General features: G+C 37.8%; 1 protein-coding gene across 1 annotated transcript in view; it reads left to right on the forward strand.

Moving 5' to 3' along the window:
• GRID1 (glutamate ionotropic receptor delta type subunit 1) overlaps positions 1 to 19,291 on the forward strand; it is a 480,002-nt gene that overhangs the window by 412,887 nt on the left and 47,824 nt on the right. The window contains exons 9-10 of the mRNA XM_059477042.1: positions 16,968 to 17,069; positions 18,414 to 18,611. Coding sequence (XP_059333025.1) covers positions 16,968 to 17,069; positions 18,414 to 18,611 — 300 coding nt within the window. The remainder of the gene's footprint in view (positions 1 to 16,967; positions 17,070 to 18,413; positions 18,612 to 19,291) is intronic.

Raw genomic sequence — 19,291 nt, forward strand, 5'->3', positions numbered from 1 at the left:
CATTGATTGCACAAATAAATCTTGCTGACAGTAAAAAGGACTGAGCCTTAATAGCTGAGAAATCTTAATTAGTCAAGTGGATTGAAAGAGAGCTTTTTAACATGGTATTTAGAAAAAAACAAATCACATCACGAAATTCAGCTGTAGTGATAGCTACAGTTGGCAGTTTTTCACTGCAATGATGTTCTGGTGGATAAAACTGCACAAAAAAAGCTTTTATTTTGGTAAAAAGATATTAAACTGAAATTTAGAATTTCTTAACTGGCCTGAAGGGTTTAATTTTGACAAGATAATTAAAAACCCACCACAATATTGAACTGTTTAAATATCTTCTGCCTTGTACTGTGGGTCAGGTTCTCTCATATATTTCCTGTGCATGGTAGTCCTGAGGGACTGGAGTGCAACTGGAGGAATTTATTCAGTGGGATATGCAATATGCTTTACAACTGGTCCAGAGAAAGAAATTGAGAACTAGGATTGCAATGGATACAGGGAAAGAGGTTTCAGTACTGGAATAGATGAAATCTGCAAAGGATTTTTCCAAGGATTCCACTTTGTCAAAACATTTTACTTGAATTAAAAATGTCTAAACAAAATGTTTTGACACTGCCCAACTTAGATTCCTCTCTTTGGAAAAGCATCTCATTTCAGAAGGAAATCAAACTTCCTGGAGTCTCATATGGTAGCAGTTCCAGCTTTTTCTCAAGTCCAGTCATCACACCTCCTTTAAATATATTCATGAACTAATAATGTTTCAGATGGGAGGATTTCTTGGGCTGCTTCTGGAAAGGCAAGCATTCTCCTAGGGGAAGGATTCTATTTTAGTAGTGGAATTGGTTCTGAAAGTGTTCTAGAGCACCTGTGGTTTGGGAAGGAGGAAGGAAGAGAAGGCATCAAGGTGATCAGTGAAGCATTCCTGCTTGTTTCCCTCCCTGTTTGATCCTGTGCAGCCAAGGTAAATCAGTACACCAGGAGTGCTCTAACTCAGAAGCATTTACTAGTGTGCTGCTGTAACAAAGGAAGGCTATATTAAAGTATGCATTGGGGATTTTGGTTATTATAAATTACATTCTTTGAAATCTCATTTAGAACCAGGAACTAAAATGATGTTGGAAGGCTCAAAGGATTAATTCTTCCTGAACAATAGACTGTCACTGATCACTCTGTAAAGTAATTATACTAAATTTAATTATAATACAAGTGCATTGTATGATAGTCATAGTATGCCCAAAAGAGGGTTTGAAAAGGTGCCTCACAAGCATATGGACTAGCTCTGGGAGCACAGTGGCAAATTACGCATGTTGTAATTGAGTACAACTTAATATCAGGCTTTCTTAATTAAAGGTTTGGGGTTGTGTGGGGTGGGTTCTGTCTGGCACACTTTGCTTTTCAACATCATCAGCATAATGGAACATGTGATCTCTTCCCATTGTATAGGTTCTGCCAAAAAGCCCTTATGACTTCCAGTAGCATTAATGCACTTAAATCAATTCCAGTATCACTGTCATGTTGAAACCAGGAGAAATCAAATTGTTACAGCAGTAGAAGAACTGTTGCTCATTCTGATAGGAATGCAAGAACTGCACATGTCTTATCAATATATCATATGCTGATAATATTTCATCGTAATCCTCTCATGAAAAATTAAGGCTCCAACTTCCTCTCCTCACTTTTGCATCCATCTTCATGTTGGATTTGGACTAGTTATGAAATATTGTTGCCCCTTGAACTATAAAATGAAGCACTGCTCCTGTTTCCAATTCCACCCTAGTGGCAGGCAAGGTGGAATTGGAATCAGGAGCCTAAGGCACTCCCTAAACTGAGGGAGCCACTTGGATCACAGCCTTAACAGAACTGATCCAAATTTAGTGATGTTCAGATGCTTAGCCAGAATTTTTTCTTGGCCATGACTAAACTTGTGTAGGTCATACATAAACAAATTAAATGAGGAGCAGTTCCACAGCTGGAATTGCGCGGTGTGAAGTAAGCCTGAGAAGTTTCCTGCTTTTGTTATATTAGGGCAAGTGTCCTGGGAAAAAAGTAACAAGATCTAGAGCATGGATATCAGGAATTATGACTCAGGAATGGTGGCAGTGAGAGGTAGATGCCTTTGGTTTGTGTTGCAACATATAAGGTGTTTATTATAAAGCAACAAAAAGCATTAGGACTACAGGTCAGCACAAACAAAATGAGTGCAGATCTGTTGACGTTCCTGAATGTATTCATGGCAGGCTTCAATTCAGTTTTGCACTTCAGTGGAAAAAGTTAAAAATACAAAATCTGTGAAGAGCAAGAAAGCCAGTATAATACACCTTCTTTTTGTTTTTACCTTATTTTTTTCATCTGCAACTACTTTGTTACATAGGAAATCTGATCAGAGCATGAGTCTGATGTTAGTCTTTTTACATCTCTTTGGTTTAGCGTGATAGCCTGGAACACGGTAATAGCCAGTCTGCTGTGGTAATTTACACCATCATTGAAATGATTATCAGATCCTAAGCTGTATCTGCCAGGGATGGGAAGAGTATCAGTTTATTTTATTGAGGAATATTGAATGTGAAATCTTGCATGAGCTGTAGTGTCAGCACTTTGTCCAGCATCCACGAGGTGACCTTTAACGTGCCTACGAAGAAATCTGTGTTGGTATGGTGGGCTGTTAGGGGCTAGGGGTGATGTGCTGGTGGCTGTCATTGCTTGATGGGATTGCTGGTCTCTTAGCCTTGTGAGACTCCTTAACCAAAAGGTTCTGACATGTTGTTATGCAGCCCATCATACAATTAAGCCTTGGTTCTCTTTGATTTTCTGTGTGCACATGCAGCCTCTGTAATGTTGCCAGACTAACACAGACTGAAGCCCTGATGAAAGTCATTAACATGAGATTTATTCACATTAACAGCCAACTCCTGCTTTTCAGAGATCTGATATTCTTTCTCCTAACTGATGCAGTACCAATTCAAGACCAGGAAAACTGGCATAAGGAGGTAAAAGCATCTCAAAAGAACAAGTAACTAGGTTAAAAAAACCTATGAAAACTAGTTAGGAGTATTGAGAAAAATATTTTCAGTCCTAGAAGTTTTTGAAATTGTAGCTTTCTATAGTGACTGTGACATTTAGTACTGAAAGGCAATTTAAACTCAGATTCTTATGAGGGATAACTGCACAGGCTTCTTTATGCATACATATATACATATATATCTGTCTACATGTATCATGTAGATCATATATATATATTTAGTGACAGCTGGGTGCTTCCTAAAGGAGACATGAAGAAATGCCATTTTTATGACAGCCCTAGGTGAATGTGGGAAGGGGTATATTTTTGCAGGAGTAAATTTTAGCTAATTCATTTATGATCTTAGATTTAGCCTGTGTTACTCAGCGGGGTGAAGGAAAAGTCATCCACTGGGGGAGCTGTCTCTTATCTGCCTTTTGAAGGACCTCCTGAAGAGTTGCATCTTGTCACTCTTGGGATGCAGGGTCTGTGACCTGGGTACCCATCTTCTAGCCTTCAGGCTTTTCAATATATTTTGGATGAGAAAGAGTCAATCTTTTTCCCCTCCTGGAATTCTAAAAATGATTGTGTACTTGTGCTGGTACAAGGCTGACAGCCCTTAGTGTAGGAGACCTCCTTCTGCTTCTGAGCAATGAAAAGATGTAGTTTTGTATGGTCTGAGCTGCCAGTTCTGTAAGGATCTCAGTTATTGGAGTTTCTTCCCAATCCTGGACTGTGTCAGTTTTGTAGGTCCAACAGAGCACAGATTCTCAACTGTCACCTTGGCAGTGCTAATAAGCAGCATTTTAGTAGCATCTCCTGGGCTGATGTGGTGATTGTATTTGTCACCCATTCATTCATCCCTCCCTGCAGCTGCTGCAGTTTGAAGTCTGCAGTGAAACTCGTTGTCAGTCTCTAATGCAGGCCCCGAGAGTTCAGTAATGGCCAAGTTTTCACTCAAGTATCACAAGCTACTAAGTTGATGGGCAGCCAGCAGATTGTAGGGCCTTTCAGCCACCAGGGCTTGTCCCAAGCCTGCTCCAAAGCAGCTGGGAATACTTTACCATGGAGATGTTGAAAAAACCCACATAATTATTAACACACTGTTAATTTCCCTTAATTAATTTGATTTGTGAAGAAAGTCTGTAGCCTTCAGACATTCTGGGATCTATAGCAATTCTGTGAGTTACAAAAAAACCCACATTAGCTGGACCACTTGTAGAGGCCTGATGTACTTCATGGAAAAGAAATACTGGAAATTCAGCAGTTGCTGCAAATTCCCCTTAACTTTATGAAGAGCTGTGGGCAGTAATAACTAACAAATTATTTTACTGTAGACCTACCGAGAGGAGGGGGATCACTGCAGCTCATAGCTTTCTACTTTGTATGTACCACCTTCTGCTTATGCCAGGGAAGGGATTTAGGAAGAGTTCCCAACAAATACGATGGATGGTGTAATCATTTTTTTATAATAAATGAAAGTGTTTTTTTCAGGCAACATTAAATAATTCTAAATTTTACTGTGCATGTAATAGGTAAGAATTTCTTTTCCATTTCCTAAGTATATATTATCTAAATATATACAATTTCTATTGGTGACATTTGCTTTCTGCTTTCATTGTTCAGCTCTTTCTGCATTTTAATGCTGAAATGCAGTGTTGAAGATTTCTAAGGCAACTCTTCTAAGATATCTTTAAAACATAGGCTTAATAATGCACTCAAAAGTTGTCTTTCCTAAGTCAGTCTTCCAATTTTCCATTGGCTGATTTTTGACCAGTCTTTATAATTTGGATTGAGTTGGGGTTTTTTTTTTTGGTGATTTTTATTTCTTTTCCCCTTTCAAAAAATATATGGAAGAACTAGAATATATATAAGAGGGAGAAGGGGGACTAGAGATATCAGATTGCTTCTATATGAAGAGACAGGCCACAATTTTTCGGCTGAGTAAGCAGACAAAAGGAGGAAGTGTGTCTAGGTGCTTAGGAAATAAAGATATTAAAAGATGAAATGGGAGGAATTATTCATTTTTTCTTGTAATGAAAACCTAGATGATACTTAATAAAGTGAACTGGTAGGCAGCTTACAACTATAAGAGGAAGTACATTTTCAGAGACTGCCTGCTTATATTTTGAAATTCATTGCCACAAAATGTGTGGAACAGAGAAGTTTAAATGGACTCAGAAGACCTTAGGAAAATGAATGCCTGATGGGTCCACTGAGGAAATAGTCTTTATATTGCATTAAGGAGATATTTCTCACACTTTGAATTTCATAAGAGGGAATACTGACTTTTTTCTTTAAATGTATAAATGGCTGGATAACAATCACCATAGCAACAGAAAGAATATCAGGTTAAGGCAGTAAAAAAGGGATTTAATGAATGTAATGTGTGTGGTTTTTTCCTCCTCAGATATGTTTGTGGTAATTCTTTGCCATATTTCTGTATCCGCATTTCTCTGAGGGCATTGCCCATTTTAGCCCTAATTCTGTGTACAAATGCTCTGCTGTTCATTGTTGAAAAACCACCTGCCCTGCAGTGACCACGAGCCATTTAGAGTGTGGAAATAAATCTTGTAATGTTTTAAGGTAGGCTGATCTTCAAATGAGGTCTGACCGCTGGGTCATTCCCAGAGAGCTGCTGCCTTTCCCTCAGCAGAGATTCTGTTGCTTGTCTGTGGCCCTCCATGGGCCCAAATTGTTTCTCTCCCTCGTCTGAGAAGTTGGGACCACACATAAATCATGTCTTGATTTCTAATTTGATCAGCTTTGACCTTTCTAGAAGCTTTTCTCAAGACTTGGAAAACAACAACGCATCAGGTGCAATATTAAATAAGCTCTGTAGTAATTACATAAACCTACTAAATTATTGAATCCTCCTAAACAAATGATGTAGGGAACTCTAATAAAGCTTCCTGGAGATCAGTGTTTATTTTTAAAGCTGTGGCAAGGAATCTGAAAGGGCAGCCTTTAAGCATTACAAATAGTACAAGCTGTATTTCTTACCTGCTTTTATTTCTTACCTTTGACTACTTTGCTGAAATTACCACATCCTTTCTAGTGATGGAGTTTTGCTGGTATGTGGCAGTTTGTGGAGCTGGGAGAAAGTATTTATTACTGTAATCTTTCTTATATACCTTGTGTGCACTGTCTGTCAGCGTGCAAAATTGCTAAGAAGTTCTCATTGTCCAGTATTTTTTTTAAAAGCTAAAAATTCTCCTGAATGTTGATTTGAAGCAGGGAAAAAATGAAGCAGGGCAATAGGCTGTAAACAAAAGGTTTGTAAACAGTAACATGGAAAAGTATTTTTCATGCTCACCACAGTTTCTATAAGAACACTGCAAAGATTAGCTAAGTGTATTGTTATGTTCCTTGTGAATACTTAGCAACTGGTACATCATTTATATAAACTATAATATCTGTGGATCTGGTGTTTGTATATTCTTGGCTAATTGGTTTTGTGAGCAAGCTGATTGTATTTGCCTTACAAAACCTGTTCTATGTATGTAACAAAGCCCAAGGGATAAATATATTTTTGAAAGCTGTCTCAATATAGCTTGTTGTTAATTAAAACCATTAAATGCCTATCATTACAGAGAAGAAAATTCATGTTTTGCTTAATACTATCTACAGCTCTTCTGTTTCTTGGAGAGGCAATTATCCATTACCAAACACCAAGTTATGATTTTTTTACTCAGTGGCTTTTGCTGTAGAGGAAAAAAATACCTGCAAATCATTTAAGCCATTTTGTGTCACATTCTGTGAGTAGTGAGAATAAAGATGAAATCATATTGTAAAAATCAAAATAAGGGAGAGTTTGGTAAAAATGGAACTTTCAAATTTATTACAATAATTTTCTGTGTTCCATAGACATGGATGTAGATTCTAGTGCCAATAACCAGATCTGGTCAAAATTCACTTAAACTCTTTAGCAGGGAAGCTTTGGCACTTAAGGTTTTTACTGATGTCAAGACAGAGTAGAGTTTTTTAATTGTAATTTTTAACTATCAAAATTTCATCTAAGACTTTGACCTCTTTGTAGTTAAGTTTTCCATTTATGAATCCACACTCTTTGAACTAAAATGCATAGTGGCTTTTTCTCTAGAACATTGTCCTTGTTATATGAAGGCCAACAAAATATCATGTGGTAATTAGATAATGCCAATACTTATTTTTTAAATAAGTTCCTACAAAAAATTACTCTTGATGTTGTGGAGCTTTTCATAAGTGTCTGGAGTTTGAGAGAGGAGCAGTTTTCCATATAGGATCGAGAACAGGCTTGATAGGTGATACCAGAGAGTGGACTGAACTTTGCTTTCATTCTGAGATGACTCAGTGCCTTTAACCAGAATCAGAAAGTGATTCATGGTGGCCAGACTTTTTCAGAAGATGAAAATCACAGCTGGTGAAATAACATGATGGTCTGTACCTTAAGGGCCAGGCTATAAAAAGTTCTGTTGTTAGAGCTGCAGAAATATGGGTGGGTTTCTTAAATGTGAGACATCAAAAACATTCAGCTCAGACAGTAGCCAAGAAACACAGTAAAGAATGGCAAAAAAAGAGCAGGTTTGATATAGCCCATTGTAGCATGCTTGTTAATTCCTACATGCAGAGCTCTCGTGTAGAAGGACTGAAAAACAGGTCCTGACAACTGTCCAGCTGTGCAAGCCTCCCTTGATTTCCCTTCCCAGTAAAATTCTTAGAACGGCACAACAGGACATTATTTGGCATTACTCCACTCCATAGAGCAGGACAAGAGCCTATAGGAAATCAGCATGAGTTTGTATTTATTGTTAGATCCAACTTTTCCATGATGAGGGTTTTTTGTTTACAAACAGTCTGCTGAGGTCACTATTGCATAAATAACAAGGATAGTTCTGCTCTCAAAAGCTAGTAATTTGCTACCAAAAAGCATTTCAGAGCTTTGAAAACAATCTGTTCTCTGTGTGAAATGGATTTGTTTCCACTTTACCTCCACATAATGAGTAGTGGTAAAGGGAATTGGTTCAGTTTTGTCTGCAAGCAGCTATTCCTGAGCTACCTGATGTTCAGCAATTGGCTGTAGCATTCAGAGTATCATTGGAGTCCAGGACATGCTGGATTTCACTGGACAATGACTTTGTCTTTTAAACTGCAGGAAAAGGAAGAGGGGCTTGTTTGCCTTTCAAATAGGTAACCCAGTGGCAATGTGTTTTCAGCCAGTAACTTGTGACAGCTGTTGAGGATTTTATACCTGGATGGGTCTCGCTTTTATGATTACTTATCCATAATTTTATGCTTAAAGACCTGGTTGTTCATATCAAAGTATAATTTACAATGTCCCTGGGTAGTGCCTGATTCAGCAGTATCTTGGGTCCTCACAGTTTGTTTGACCTTTAAAAGAGTTGTGGTGCTGTACACACACCTTTTGCTATGGCAATGCTGCCATCTGATTCAACAACAGAGAAAAACAATGAAAAAACAGTGTTTCTACACTATGGCATGTTGTTTGTATCTTAAAGCCTTGAAAAGTGGCAAAACTGCAGGAGGACAGGAGTGGAAGTTTCTTGCCTGCTTTTCAAGAGAGGAGCCTGTGAGAGTCTCATAGAAAATACCTCAAATTTATTTTCAACACCTTTGCCACATTTTGATTTTATGTCAGGGAAATTAAATACAAAAATTTTGGGATGGAGTAATACTTCCCTGCACTTCATAAAGAAGCCATCAGAGGATAAGATTCTTGTTCATATTGTTTTCATCACTCTCATGATTGCTTCATTTAGTACTACATCTTTCTCAGTGCCTGTGTTGCTGCGCTAATAACATCAGCATGTTGCAGTCACTGCTCCTTCAAAGACTAGTATTAATTGAAGCAATTTATTCTAGCAGAGCTGAAGATGGCCTATTTATACTTTTATATAATGAATTACAGAAGACATTTATCTTGTTATGTTGTTTTAGCTCCTTTTTCTGCCAAGTATGGATTTGCTGCCCCAGACAAGCACTGCCCAGGCTCAGCACAGTAGAACACAGGTGTTTTTCTGTGTTGTGTAGGAGGTCAGAGATGTTCACCAGCTATCACAATATGGAAAGAGGAGAAACCCTGATTTGGTATCAATGCTGCTTCATTACCTGCTAGCAAAATAATATCTCAATCTGATACATAATAGAGCAGTATCTTATTTCAGATAATTCTCATAATTGATGCCCTTCAACATAATATTAAATATGATGCATGTGCAATATAAAGTATATGGTGCTGATCTATTCCCAAGAAGTCTGTCACTGTGTTAATAAAACCTTTAGGGTTAAAAAACCCCATTCCTTCAATTCTGCATGAAACTCAGCCACAGTTGTGTAGAAAGTAGTAGAATACCTTAGTGTTAGTAGTATAAGACATCATGTGTCTAATCTTCATTTATGTTGTAGAGCTCTATTATATGTAAAGTAGTTGGCTTTTAATAGTATGGTCGTTACATTTAATTGAATTGAGCTTTGGCTGATGAAAAATGTAAGGGAAAACATTTAATCTCATGTCAAAATATTTTATATTCTCTGCAATGAAGGACCATAAAAAAAATGGAGCAAGATACTGCTGAGTTATGATAGGTAGGGTTGAAATTGTTAGCTGCAGTTAATGGCAGAATTTGAAGAGCAGGACCTGAATAAATACACAGGCTTCTAGAGAGTAAGAATATTGATGCTGATAAACCTCTACCAAAGCCTCTGCTGGTAGTCCTCTGTCCTAAACTATCCTTACAGTTTTGGGTTAACTAATGTCATTTTTCCCCTCTAGGTTTTCCCTACCTATTCCTATTAGGTGGGAATTATTGTAAATGACATGGAGAGAGAGACTCCATATCCATATGCTATTATCTAGTTACTCTCTAGATAATAGCAGTTAAGTACTGCCATTGAACTTATAAGGCAAAAATACACTTCTGATACTAATTTGCACTTTGTTTCAATGCAATGTAATTTTTAGCATTTTGCATTGGTTTTGAGCTGTTTGAATTAATTTGAAATTTTTATTCCATTTTGTGTAAATTCTCCGCTTGTTACTATGCAGCTTCTTGCCAAAGTACATTTTGTTGGCACAATTGGAGATTTGTTTTCTTAAATTCTAAATCAGTTTTGTGGGACTATCCACATGGTGGTATCTCTTTTAATGCTGCTTTTCTCTGTTAATTGTGACCCCATTCCCTCACATGTTTGAAGGGCATTGTGCTGCTCCAAGGGCAGACTTCGTCTGGTATCTCAGTCCTAGACATTTGCCATTTGTCTCGCTGGCTGCTCAGGCAAGCAGTGGTGTATATCTGTTCCCTTAGATATGTCAGTTCAGGTCAATTGCTCTTTCCTACTCAAATCCCTCCTTCAGCGTTCTTGAGCTTTCTCTATTTTCTATTCTAGGTCTATGCTCAATTAACTTTATATAAGTGTGGCTCTCGGGACTCGGTGGTGTTACGTAGGCTTGCCGAGTTAACGGTTGTAGGCTGGAACCTCAAATTGCTCCCCTGCACTGCTGACAGAATTTCTCCCTGGCTGAGTTCTAGGAATGGCTTTGTTTCAGCACTAGGGTATGGTTTTTTCTTTTGGAGATGAAAGTAGCTGAGGTTTTCAAGTATTCTGAATGATGACATTCTTTGAAAAAACTACACCAGTATATTTTAACTTCATGGATAGTATGTTCCTATACCAGCCTTAAAGATAGCAATCAATCCACTCACTTGGGAAATGGCAAACTGAGGGGATCACAGGTCAAACCTTGCACTTTGGGACTTTAAGGAAATTGTTCCATGTGGGAAAAAAACATCTTAATCACCTTTGCCTGGGATCCAGAATTATGTGAAACAAGTGTTTGGATTTGGGATCTCTGGTGAATTCAAAAACCACCAGAGGGTTCTTTGATTTCCTTTATCTATGTACCTCATATCCTGGATGTGCCAAACCCTACCCATGAAAAATTGTTTTGCTTAGAAATAGTAAAAAAAAACCCTGGCCTTTTATCTATCTCTCATTTAACAGTCTTCACTGAGAATGAATAAATGTTTCTAGGAAACAATTTATATTTCATGTGAAAGGGTCTCTGTAGATTACAATATGTTTGCAGCAGTCGTTCTGTTGCCTTACATCTAGTTTTGTTTCTAATTTTCCCTTTTCATGGTTATCATTATCTTCAATATTCACAGTTGCATCTTTCATCCTTTTTGTATGAACTGAATCCTCCATCACAGTAGCAGTTGTCTTGTTCTCCCTTGATATTCTTCCAGCATGCCTAGCTCTTGTTCAGACAGATGCTACCCACAGTGTTAAGACCATACATTCTTCTCAGCCGTGTTGGGGCTGCTCTGTCCAGCCCGTGCCATGAGATGTGGGGTCCAGGACCACAGTGGTACTTGTGCAGCAGTACTGTTTCACAAGCTCATCATCATTTGCATCTCATTGTCACCCTGCACAACTTCTTCATTGATTTCTGCCTTTGTTTCTTCAGTTGAAATATGACTATTTCCCACTTTTCTGTTCCATAAGTGTTCACTTCTACTTATGCAAGATGTGCATTATTGTTTCATGTTGGAGTTCTTACCACTCCTATTTATTTTTCTCACTGTTTGATATAGTTTGATATATTTTCAGCACTCCACAGTTTTGAGATATCTTTGCATCTTAAGCATTTTAAAATTAGTAATTTCCTATTTCCTGTTCCAAAACAGTAAAAAAAGCTATTAGTCAAGAAGATCTTAATATTGACTTGCTGTGAGCTATTCAGAACTTTTCTTCTCATCTTGATACATCATTCTCCATTGTTCCATAGAAGCTAATCTGTAAATCATTTGGTATTATCATTTTTCAGGAGACAAATATCCCTAGGTGAGGGTTCATGAGACCTTGTATGAAATAAACCTAAAATTCAGATGCAAGCATACTGTCCTCTTCATTTCAGCTACCTATTAATTCTACAGTACTATTGAAAAAGCAGTCAAGTTTCTCCAGAATGACTTGGTAATTTTTAGGTCTTGCTGCCTCATGCTCATCTTGCTGTGATTCTCTGGAGAAATTTTATTATCATCCATATAGCACCATAAATTTGCAAAAAAATTGCACAAAAATTGGAATACATTGAATTCTTCTCCCTGAAGGTGTTGCATTCTTAAAGACTCATTAAAGCATCAACAGAAACATCTGTGTCCTTTGCTGTCCTGGACACAAGACCAGGTTCCCCTTGTAGAAGCAGCAGTGGCAAAGCAACCCCAGGGGAGGCAGCCTTTTCCTCTGCCCTTTTTCTGTCTTTATGCAGCTTTCCATGGTCTCCCTGCCCCTCTCTGACATTTTATCAAGTAGATGCAGCCCCTGAATGGCAAACTGAGCCTCTTGAGCATTGAGCAGGATGACATAAAATTTTCACCCAAAGACTGGGAGTTTGTGTACCGTTTGAGACAGGCTTCTCAATCCTCTGCTTTGTAATGTTAACGTGTTTGAAGTTCTCTGTGGCTGTGGATGCACAGGTATTCCAGTCACACTGCAAATGTTTGGAAGCAGGATATGTTTTTAATACAAAAAAATGCAAAATATCAGACTAGAATGTCTGGATGTAGGTGGTATTTCACTGCAAGGAGGGATGAGTTGTGCTGGATCACAGAATGATCTTAAATCAGTTCATCTGGTGATCTTACCCAGTATTTTATCCCTATATTGATGATAAGCTTATGTTTTAGAGTAGAAATGTTAGAATATTCCTGATATGTAGTTCAGTATTTGGATTTGCTTGCAAGTAAAAGATTTGATACCTTTTTTTTTCTGAATCCTCTTTTATTATGTATTACACAAATACGAAAGAGTTTCTAACTACAACCACTACTACTAATTCAAACTGTGAGTCCTACTACTACCTTGTTGTGAATGGCAGAAAATTCTGTAGATACTGCTATACTTAATTTGAAAAGGAATTGTGGACTTAAATGTTTTAAATTAAATTTGTTTCAGGATTAAAGTGAAACTCCTTTTATTCCTTAGAATTGTAACAGAGAAGTGACCAATTTACTCCATTTATTTAATGGCCCACTGCCTTATTTCATATTTGTCTCCTGTAAACATTAATTTTCTTGTTTATGTGTTGTTACCAGATTCACTTAAAATCTGCTTTTAGCTGTATTGCTAGGCTTGCAAAGGGAATGAGGCACCAATGTGTAAAATACACATACGTGGTAGAAGGACATCTTACTTGACATAAACTCTGTTGACTTCAAGGTTAAGAAACAAGTTGTCATTGAAGTGAAATCTGAGTCTAATCTAAAAGCATTTTTAGATTGTGAGCGCCATAGATTAATTTATTTAACTCCATGGATAGAACAGCTTTTGTGTTCACAGAAGGTATGCTCTGGTTGATATGGAGGTGTCTGTCTTGTGGTGTGAGAACTGCCTGCCTTGCACTCTTTTCACTTTCCTGTTTCTTAGAAGTTTTTTGGATTTCAAGTAAGTGGTCCCCAAATTTACTTTCTTTGAATTGTGTAACCTTAGCTCCAACAAAGTTACCCAAACTTTTTGGGTTTTGGTAAAATAGAAGATGTATACTCTGGATAAACTGTAACCATTTCAAACATTAATATGCATCTGCTGAGAATCATCTTTTTTATTTCTTATGTGAATCATGTTTGGTCTTCCTAAGGAAAACAATTTTTCATGGGAAGGGTTTGGCACATCCAGGATATGGGGTACACAGATAAAGGAAATCAAAGAACCCTCGGATGGTGTCATACTTAAAATTATGTTAGATAGCAGTGACATGCATTATTTGGACATTATTATTATTGTAAACTAAAATAGTGTCGATAATCACATTCAGTACTGTGATAGACACAATGAACACTTTATTTGCTAATGTCTGTTTTCAACTGTATTTACTAGGAGTTTGGGATAATTTGCATCTCCATTTGGTTGGGCCTGTGACAGACATGTGTTTTGCTTGTGTTTTGAGTAAGTGTCTTTGTTTCATCCTGCGTTTCTTGTGGAGGGTGAAAACAATGTAAAAACTGTTCTTTTCTCTCTCCAAACCCTTCCTCGCAGTTCTAGTTGAAAATGCAGTAAATATTGACTAAAATTGGAAGCATGTTTGGAGTCAGAATTTCCCAACAAATTACCTTTTTGTCTGAATTCTACATTTGTTTCCTCTGGATAGCTTTTACTGTATGGTTTAGCTTCTGCTGTATGGCTAGAACTAGAGGATTCCAGCAACAGGGCTGTTTCAGAAGGAAAAGCTAGGAAGCTTTAAGTTGAAAATCTTTCATAAAGTAGCTGATTTCAAAGCTTGAACTCACATAACCAGGTAACTTGAGAATCAAAAAATCTCACCCAGACTGCCATTAAATACGTGTTTCAGAGACCATTGATTTTTTTTTTTTAAACACATCCTGCAAGTGCTGATTCTGCAAGCAGTTGTTTCTCATAATCAGATATAAAAGCTCTTTATCTGCTATCAGCTGACGGCTGTGGTATAACCTTTGGCTCCAGACTTCTGGTAGGAAATTTGTACATATTTCTACAAAGAATGAAACTCTAATGGCCTTAACAGGAGTACTCATGGTTTGTAACCATGCTGGAAATTAGCTTCTCAGGCACTGATCTTGACATGTCAGCTGTCACAAATTGATATACATATCTGTAAATACATCACTCCTATAAACAACATTCTGTCTGCAAGAAGTGGAAGATAAAATTGGCACAGTTCTTAACAAATGAAGTGTTCCAAAGTACAAGGATACACAGGGAAAATCCCTTCTGGAAGTGATTTTCCATATGTTCCATTTATGATTTTTATCTCTATAGTTTGCTTTTAAGAGGCTGAAAAGTTTGTACTCTGGAGTACTGTTCTGAAACAAAATATGCTCTTTCTCCTTGCACTTACCCCTGCTGCATAGGATAAGGATCTTTGTCTTCCTCTTTTGAAAAAAAAAATAAAAAAAATCATGGGATTACATTGTCGTATCTCCAGTATTTTTTGGAACTCTTTGAGGTAGTGCAGAATATGAAAGAGAGTATTTGAGAAGTCTAGGGCCCTTTTATGAAATCAGATTTTGAAAGGTGCGTATGTAGGAGAAAAAATTGATGTGTCAGTCCACCAGTGATGAAGTTATAACTTGAATGTGTTACATTTCCCATATTTAATGAATATTAAATCATCACCTGTAGATTTTTCAAGACGTTTTGTCAAAAATCTTGATCATATGCCTAGGACAAACAAAGAAGGTTCAAACAGTAAGTTTTCTTTACAGATTTGAGACACAATAGATGCTATACACATCTACACTCATCTTTGAAATCTGTTGAACTATGTTGATTTATGTCAAGGCAAAGAGATGTCCATTTGGTTTGGCAGTAGCAAGGGCTGAGGAACATCTGGAAATATTTCAGAGCAAGCATCTAAATTCAAATTCAAAAGATACCATGGCTACAGTTATTTATCTGCCTGTGTTGCTGTAGACACTTGATGTGCAGACACTCCTCTGTCACTCCAAACTGCCATCACAGGAGGAGAGTGTTCAATCTGAGATGTTTTAGCTTCCAGGAGTGTCATTAGAAAGCTGAAAATTATTCATACATTCTCCTCCTCCACCCTCCAGGTCATCTGGATAAAAGGAGGTTTACCTTAAGTCTTTCCTCTCCTGCATCTCAGCTTTCCTGATACAGCGACTGGAATAATTTTCATCAGTTGTGATAGCTGCTGAATATTCACTGAATGTCTTGTTCTTTTCTAGTTCCCTGTTTATCAGTTTAATGCAACAAACCAGAAATAAAACTACACAGATCTCTTCCATCACATTTTATTTGTTGATTTGATTTGTGAGGCTTTAGGATAAAACTGAAGTCATAGAAATAAATCATGTAAGACATCTAGCCATAGGCATTTTCAGCGAAATAAGTTCTTTCCAAGAAGATTTTGACTTGTTACATGAAAATTAGCTTCTGGCAGGAGGAATCCATATTTCACAGATCTTGGACTGTGTTTAATTTCTACAGGGCATGCCTTCAGCTAACAACACTGCTTCCAAATATGTGAGCATAGTATTGGTGTTTAAGAGTACAGCTAGAAAAAAAAAAAAGAAAACAGTATCTACTTGATACTATTTATGTCTCTTTTGAACAAAATGACACTGTGGATTCTGTTTGAAGGCAAAAGGAGTCTGACTGCTGCTGCTGCTCAGGAGCATATTTAGTTTGAATAATCCAAAGGTCACTAAAAATTGACTTTTCTATTGAATCTGTTCTATTGAATTGGACTGTATTTCTCTTCAGAAAATGCATTAAAATTAATTTTTAAAATGATACATTTAATTGAAAAATAAAATATTTAGATGTAATGTTCCAGGGAGATATCCTGAAAACATGCATATGGTTCATCTGGTAGATATGAGATACTTGTTCACCAGGAGCCTGGGAGCTCCAGAGGCTGTAATTGTTTTAGAGATCAGGTAGAAGTAGGACCAGAACAGAGAAAACAGGACTTGAGACAGGAGCTGAAGAAAATGTGAGTTCAGACAGTTTGACACCGTAGAACCTGTGTCAAGAATTTACGACTGTAGGTGAGCTAAAACACTATGGAAAAAAAGGTTGGGTTGGTCTTTGATAAACATAGGATATTAGAAAATAGGGATCTGAGCAGAGAGGGAAATCTGGGACAGTGCAACCACAGGTAATCCTGAGGACCCTCAGACCATGTAAACTTACTGAGGAGAAATGTAATGTCAGAGTGAACTAAGAGAAATGATATGATAAATACTACAGATAATAGAGCATTTATATTGCACCCATCAATGAACATACATTCAGGCAAGGCACGTGTTGATGTCTGTCCTCTGAATCACACTCATTCTGATTGAGAAAGGCACAGACCTCTCAGCCTCCCCCTATCAGTTGTGGATTTGGTCAAGCTGCTGTTGAACAGTTTGTAAATGCTGAAGGATGCCTGCCTGGCAGTGCCTCAGACTCTTGGTGCTTTCTGTTCCAGCTGGCGACGTGGGACTCTGAGAAAGGCCTGAACGGCAGCCTCCAAGAGCGGCGGCTGGGCAACGACCTGCAGGGAGTGACGCTCAAAGTGGTGACTGTCTTGGTATGATCCTTTCTGAGCTCAGCAAACAAAATGCTCAAAATAAAAAGGATCTGACTGAATATTTTGGGCACTTCCCGCAGTGTTTTCCCCTATCATTTTCAGTTCTGTATTTCTGGATGATCTGTTACATAACAAGGAAGATAGATGATGGCCCTTTATTATTTTATGTGAAGCTGTGCACTGTCAGTGATATAGAGCATTTGTTTGTTTGCTTATGCTGTTTTTCTGCATTGTAATTCCTGTCAGGCGTAGAACCAGCATACGGCCTGAGTGCACACTGGTACATTCCAGATACCATCCTTGAGCTTGGATAAGCAGTTTTCAGCATTTCATGGATTTTAAGATCAGATGGGCCAATTATGATAATCTAATCTTGGCTCTTGTACGCTGCAGGCTGTAAAATTTAATCAAGTGTTTCCTGCATCAAGCTCATAAATTCCCATTGAGATAAACTATATCTTTTAGAAAGGTGTCATCTTTCCAAAAAAATCATTATGCTTTTGGGACTACTGTCTGTTAAACTCTGGAGTGGTAGAGAGCTCCTGTCGGCCAAGTGCTACATTAGGGGCAAATTAGGGCTTGAATGCATTCCTGGCTAAGATATTGTAGTCTACAGATTGCAGGATATGATGGCTTTTTTTGTTGTTTTCAATTCGCTTTTTCTGAAATGTGGTAGAAATAGGCAGTACCTCAGAGTACATATGTACATGAAGGCACTCCCTGCAGCCCCCAATTTGCTTTCCTCAATTTATGCTGTAGTTGGTGTGAGAGGTGAGCAGATCCCTTCTGTGACAGTGCCGGGCTACCAAGGCAGCCAGCTGCAGTGGCTGTGCCAACAAAATCCCTGGGATCTGCAGGAGAGCAGGACACCAGCAGAAACCGTGTTACAAAATGCTGCATTTCCTTGGTCCCAAAACAGACTTCTTAAATTAAAATACTCCAGAAACCAGTACCCATGAAGGTTATTCTTTGAGTTCTCAAAATGTTAAATTTTCACAAAATTGCAGCGGTTTTAGTTTGTGTTTTATTATGTGTCCTGGATAAAAGATGAGGCCTTGTATATAAAAGATGGCTTTCTGAATCTGGGGTTGAATTTATTCTGGAGTCTCTGCTTCTTCTCATGAGCTATGGAGAAACCAAGGCTATGGATAGGACTCAAGTGCTGAGGCAGTGGTGTCTGGTTGGGAATCTTCACAGTATCCCAATTTTTGCTTCAGAAAGTTATGGGTGTCTCAAAATCTGTGCCAAGTTGTCCAGAATTAACTCAGATAACACCCTTTCATTCAGAGAAGTAAACTAAAAATCTTGTTTCAAGTGTCAGTTAAGATGCTGTTTTGTTCTCAGGAAGAACCTTTTGTGATGGTGGCAGAGAACATCCTTGGGCAGCCAAAACGATATAAAGGATTTTCCATCGATGTCCTGGATGCACTGGCCAAGAATCTGGGATTCAAGTATGAGATATATCAAGCTCCTGATGGCAAGTATGGACACCAGCTCCAAAACAGCTCCTGGAATGGCATGATTGGAGAACTCATTAACAAGGTACACAGAGAAGAAGCTGCATTTAAAAAAAATTGCAGGAGAATTAATTAGGATGAAGGCAGCAGTGCAGAATGCTTCTGAGCTATGGATGGTTTGAGTGTGACATAAACTACAATTTAAGACTCTGTATGCAGGATAGGAACTAGAGAGTCTCTTGTTTTATTTGCTTCCAGCTGCTCTCAACATAGATTCTATTGGTGTAAATCTGTGTTTACATTGCTATAAGAATAGAGGTCATGTTGGTGTGTGTGAGGGAGTGACTATAGAAAATAGAGGAAAAAGTAAGGTATTCTCCTTAAAATATTAACTACTAGTGTTTTATTTTGTGTCATTTTGTCTTTGAAAGTTGTTTGTAAATGGGACTTTCTGTCATTTTGTGATGATATGTTTAATAAAGACCAATGAGCAATGACAATGAGTTTGACTCCCAAACAGGAAAAGTAGCCTCAGTAACAGAGGATCAGAATTTAAACTGGTCTCAAGATTATTCAGTCATTTAAAACTGACAGGACCAAATTTCTTAATTACAGTATTGCAAATCTAGGAGTAAGTTAATTGAAATCCATTTAAGTGTATGGGTAGAATTTGTAGGTTGGAATCTTCCTGAGAATGAAATGAGTGTATTTTGTTCATGTTCTTGCAACCTCGTGTGGGACAAGCGTTAATCAAGAAGAAGAATC

This window comes from Ammospiza nelsoni, chromosome 8, assembly GCF_027579445.1.
Source record: "Ammospiza nelsoni isolate bAmmNel1 chromosome 8, bAmmNel1.pri, whole genome shotgun sequence".
In the NCBI taxonomy this organism is placed as follows: domain Eukaryota; kingdom Metazoa; phylum Chordata; class Aves; order Passeriformes; family Passerellidae; genus Ammospiza; species Ammospiza nelsoni.